Below are 5,836 nucleotides of genomic sequence, written 5' to 3'. Positions count from 1 at the left end.
TTAGTATGGTAATCTGCATTCTGTAGGCTGTAGCAACACCCTTGTAATATTAGATAATTAAGTGGTTGTCTTGAATTATATTTTAAGTGGTTTTCCTGAAGGTCTTCGCAGTTCGCACTCTTGTTCCCTTCTATTACACTTCCAAATCCACTCTCTGCGGCTGTCTGACTTTTCCCTTCTAGCCGATTATGAATTTGAAACAGTTGATTTGGTGGAAGAACCTGGACTGCTTATTTGAGGTCATTTTCATGTTATAATTCTTTACCTTCATTTTTTATGGTCTTGTTGTATTTTCATCCTATCATTTCCAGAAGCTGTATTGATCATAAATCTCTGAAGCAAAGGGATCCCTTTTATGTTAGTTTATTTTTAATGACTTCGCAGTGAGTCTGTACTTCAGCCCCTCAACCAGTTGCCTCCTCCAAATGTCAAACGGGAGCTTATAATGCTTTCTTTACCGGCAATAGCTAGCCAGGCCATTGATCCTATGGCTCAGCTGATGGAGACAGCTTATATTGGCAGTTTAGGTTGAAATCTTATTCTTTATTTTGAATTTAAAAAAAACTTTGTTTTCTCTTATTTTGTGTGTGTCAATGATCTCACTTTGTTTTCATTATGTGTGCAGGTCCTGTACAGCTGGCATCCGCTGGTGTTTCTATGTCTATCTTTAATATCATTTCAAAGCTATTCAACATACCACTTCTTAGTGTTGCTACTTCTTTCGTAGCTGAAGATTTAGCAAAGTCTTCTTCAGGTAAAATATTCTGAATGTTGTCATTCTGGTCATAATCTTTGCCATTGAACTATTGTATTACTTGATTATCATGTATTTTGTTTGCACCTTCTAGATGGCGATGAAAAAAATGAAAGAAAACAGTTATCATCAGTTTCGACAGCGTTATTTCTCGCTCTAGGCATTGGCATCATTGAGGCGCTAGCTTTACTTTTGGGAGCTGGATCATTCCTCAGGTTAATGGGTGTCTCAGTAGTAAGTTCTAAATAGTTAAATGGTTATTGAGATTTTGTTTCCATGACGAATTCAGTAGTGAAACTCGTGAAGTTGACCAACGAGCCCTTTGTTATCCCTGCTGGTCATGATCAAATTTATTCTTAGTACATTGATTACGTATTGCATACTGGCGTTATTTAATGTTCAACTGCAATTGCCTTGCAGGATTCTCCTATGCGAGTACAAGCAGAGAAGTTTCTGTCGCTTAGAGCTCTTGGTGCCCCCGCTGTTGTACTTTCTCTGGCTCTTCAGGGTGTGCTGAGGGGATTTAAGGACACAAAAACCCCTGTATTCTGTCTAGGCATGTTTTCAAGCCTCAGCATTGCATTTGTACTTTTTTTTTTATCCCCTGGTTACTCTATTTTAATTGTTATAATTTATTTCTGTTTATTTTTAGTCTCTATTTCTTAATTTCCTTCTTTTTGACTTTTTATGTCTGTACATTGATGATCTGCATGCAGGTGTTGCCAATCTTGCAGCTGTTTTTCTGTTCCCGCTTTTCATAAATTATTTTCAGATGGGTGTCACTGGAGCAGCCACTGCCACTGTTGTGTCTCAGTATGCACTTTCTTCCTGAAGTCTGTTAGTCGGCTTTCTTTTAACTATATTGGTAATCATGCTGCTTGTTTGTGCTCCAGATACATAGGTAGCTTCTTGATGATTTGGTTTCTTAGCAAGAGAGTAATATTATTACCTCCAAAATTTGGAGATCTGAAGTTTGGGGTCTATTTAAAATCTGGTGAGTGTCAGAGAAATGTTTATGGTTATTTTCTGTTTTTGATTCTTTATCCAACACATTGATTTTAATAACCTTCTACTTAATAATCACCATTACAAACTTCTTGAATTAGTCTGCTTAAGTGGCCATTGTTTGTACCTACTTAAAGTGTTACTCGTACATGTTTGGATTGCCGTCTGTTTCCTTATGTTTACCTTTTTTCCAGGTGGATTTCTGATTGGAAGAACTGTGGCTGTTTTGATAACTATGACGATTGGGACCTCGATGGCTGCTCGTCAAGGTCCTCTAGCTATGGCTGCTCATCAAATCTGTATGCAAGTGTGGTTGGCTGTCTCTCTTTTAACTGATGGATTGGCCGCATCTGGTCAGGTATGAGCTTTCATCTAACTAGGAGGTTCGATATCCAGGCTATAGGTTTTTCAGGCATCTAGACTACCTCTATTCTACAGTGCTTGTCCATTATGATTTATGATTATCACAAAAGTTGAAGATTGTGAATAATGTGTGGGTTTTAACCAAATAGGAAAAGCTTCTTGGATTAATAAGCATTTGTTGTTGTCCAAAGATCCTGATTTGTGAACAATAAACCAAATAGGAAAAGCTACATATTTTCTCAGAGTATTACACTTATTACATGTTTAATATGAATAGTTTTAACTTTCTAACACTCATTCCAATCTACTTATGCAAATTTAAGGCTTGTTTGGTCGTTATAGGTCATATTAGGCTAAAATGAGGCTTTTTTGCTCCCAAATATGAAATAAAGAACCTTAGGACTCATTTTAAACATATTAAATGTTTTATATGATTAGTTTTAACTTTACAAGACTTAATCCAATCTATTTATGCACATTCATGACTTCTTTGGCCGTTATAGGTCATATTTAGGCTAAAATGACATTTTCGCTCCCAACTTTGATCTAACGAACTTAAAAACTAATTTCAAACTTATTACATGATTCATATGATTATTTTTAACTTTCTAGGACTCATTCCAATCCATTTATGCACATTTAAGGCTCATTGTGTCGTTATAGGTCATATTTAGGCTAAAATGACATTTTCGCTCCCAACTTTGAACTTAAGAACCTAATGACTCATTTTAAACTTATTATATGATAAATATGCTTAGTTTTAAGTTTCTAAGACTTATTCTAATCTATTTATGCACATTTAATGTTTGTTTTATCGTTATAGGTCATATTTAGGATAAAATAAGGCATTTTCGATCCCAACTTTAAAATAAAGAACCTAAGGACTTATTTTAAACTTATTACATGATTAATATGCTTAGTTTTAAGTTTCTAAGACTTAATCTAACTACTTATACACATTTAAGGCTTGTTTGGTCGTTATAGGACATATTTAGGCTAAAATGACATTTTCGCTCCCAACTATGAACCAAAGAACCTAAGGAATCATTTTAAACTTACTAAATGTTTTATATGCTTATTTTTAACTTTCTAGGACTCATTCCAATCCATTTATGCACATTTAAGGCTCATTGTGTCGTTATAGGTCATATTTAGGCTAAAATGACATTTTCGCTCCCAACTATGAACCAAAGAACCTAAGGACTCATTTTAAACTTACTAAATGTTTTATATGCTTATTTTTAACTTTCTAGGACTCATTCCAATCCATTTATGCACATTTAAGGCTCATTGTGTCGTTATAGGTCATATTTAGGCTAAAATGACATTTTCGCTCCCAACTTTGAACTTAAGAACCTAATGACTCATTTTAAACTTATTATATGATAAATATGCTTAGTTTTAAGTTTCTAAGACTTATTCTAATCTACTTATACCCATTTAATGCTTGTTTGATAGTTATAGGTCATATTTAGGCTAAAATGAGGCATTTTCGCTCCTAACTTTAAAATAAAGAACCTAAGCACTCATTTTAAACTTAATACATGTTTAATATGCATAATTTTAACTTTATAAGACTCGTTCCAATCTATTTATGCACCTTTAAGGCTCATTAGGTCGTTGTAGGTCATATTTAGGCTAAAATGACATTTTCGCTCCCAACTATGAACTAAAGAACCTAAGGACTCATTTTAAACCTACTAAATGTTTTATATTCTAGTTTTAACTTTCTAGGACTTGTTCCAATCCATTTATGCACATTTAAGGCTCATTGTGTCGTTATAGGTCATATTTAGGCTAAAATGACATTTTCGCTCCCAACTTTGAACTAAAGAACCTAATGACTCATTTTAAACTTATTATATGATAAATATGCTTAGTTTAAGTTTCTAAGACTTATTCTAATCTGTTTATGCACATTTAATGCTTGTTTGATAGTTATAGGTCATATTTAGGCTAAAATGAGGCATTTTCGCTCCTAACTTTAAAATAAAGAACCTAAGCACGCATTTTAAACTTAATACATGTTTAATATGCATAATTTTAACTTTATAAGACTCGTTCCAATCCATTTATGCATATTTAAGGCTCATTGTGTCGTTTTAGGTCATATTTAGGCTAAAATGACATTTTCGCTCCCAACTTTGAACTTAAGAACCTAAGGACTCATTTTTAAATTATTATATGATTAATAAGCTTAGTTTTGAGTTTCTAGGACTTATTCTAATCTACTTATACCCATTTAATGCTTGTTTGATCGTTATAGGTCATATCTAGGCTAAAATAAGGCATTTTCGCTCCCAACTTTAAAATAAAGAACCTAAGGACTCATTTAAAACTTATTACATGTTTAATATGCATAATTTTAACGATCTAAGACTCGTTCCAATCTATTTATGCACCTATAGGCTCATTGGGTCGTTATAGGTCATATTTAGGCTAAAATGACATTTTCGCTCCCAACTTTGAACTAAAGAACCTAAGGACTCATTTTAGACTATTAGGACATTGTCATTAGTTTCTTGAATGTTAAAATGTGATATTTAATTTGTATTTAATCTAATGTTTAATTTAAATTTCTTTTTTTGTAAAGGTCTACACTCCGAGGATTGCGCCTTATGCGAGGAATTTGATGTGGTTCGTGAGCAATGGGCTAAGTTTTTTACCAACAAGTATTTATTATTGGCTTTAGCGCGCTTGATCGAGTTGGTTTAGTTGTTATAGAATAAATTTTATATTAAAATGTATGTTTATGTTGAAATTGGAACATATATTTAAATGTAATATGTGCACTTTGGTTTTGGGATATATAGTATACAAAACTCCAGTTGTTGTTTTTATATTTGTTATACAGGTTGCGTTATTCTATTATTGTTTTGACAGGTTTCTATATTTGGTGCAAGGCACTCTAGGTATCCCTAAACAAAATTAGAATTTTCCCGCCAAAAGTGCTTTTTTGCAGCGTACATATATGTTGTACGCTGAAACAAGGGAAAAAAATTTCGCAAAAATTCAGACTTGTTGCAGCGTACAAATAAATGTACGCTGCAAAAAATTGAGTAATTCAGACTTGTTGCAGCGTACAAATAAATGTACGCTGCAAAATGTACGCTGCAACAAGTCCAAAATTTTGCCAATTTTTTGGCACTTGTTGCAGCGTACATCTAAAAGCCCGCTGCAACAAATCACTTTTTGCAGCGAACATTGTACGCTGCAACAAGTTCAGACTTGTTGCAGGCCCCCCAGTTGCAACATACGATGTACGCTGCAACAGGGGTCTAAAAGCCCGCTGCAATAAGGGTTTTTTCTACTAGTGAAAGGACTTAAAACAAACTAGATGACCCTACAACTAATGTAGCATTGTCATGCTTCACTTCCCACTTGTAGGTCATTAGTGTATCCTAGCTTCCATTGTTTGAGTAATTACCGAAGTAAGAACCTCAAGCGGTATATAATACCAAGGAAGTTTGATTGCTAGGTCACTTCTCTTTAAACATAAACTTATAGGTAGAAACGGAATCGTAAATTCCTTTCATTTATTCCTCGTTTTCCTATTTCTTGTACCCTTTCTTATAGTCTTAAGAATTGATTTCTTTAGTGTTGACTTTTATACTTTGTTAGACATGTCCAATGTCACCAACAAGGTTTTTACCATTTTAATTTATGTTGAATATTTTGTTTCAACTAGATGATCTTACCAGAAGCTTCTAAAGT

General features: G+C 33.7%; 1 protein-coding gene across 1 annotated transcript; it reads left to right on the top strand.

Annotated features, from left to right (window-relative positions):
- Positions 1–376: 376 nt before the first annotated feature.
- Positions 377–4,947, top strand: LOC130467302 (protein DETOXIFICATION 45, chloroplastic-like; the record flags this gene model as incomplete). The annotated part of the gene is made up of 8 exons (XM_056835775.1): positions 377–527; positions 626–754; positions 849–988; positions 1,175–1,310; positions 1,471–1,567; positions 1,648–1,748; positions 1,954–2,117; positions 4,716–4,947. Coding segments are annotated over 8 exons (1,017 nt in total), but the record flags the coding sequence as incomplete, so codon positions are not given.
- Positions 4,948–5,836: the final 889 nt, after the last annotated feature.

Source organism: Spinacia oleracea, chromosome 2 (assembly GCF_020520425.1).
Source record: "Spinacia oleracea cultivar Varoflay chromosome 2, BTI_SOV_V1, whole genome shotgun sequence".
Taxonomy (NCBI): Eukaryota; Viridiplantae; Streptophyta; class Magnoliopsida; order Caryophyllales; family Amaranthaceae; genus Spinacia; species Spinacia oleracea.
The sequence above is the reverse complement of the archived record's forward strand: the minus strand, read 5'-3'. Positions and strand labels throughout refer to the sequence as shown.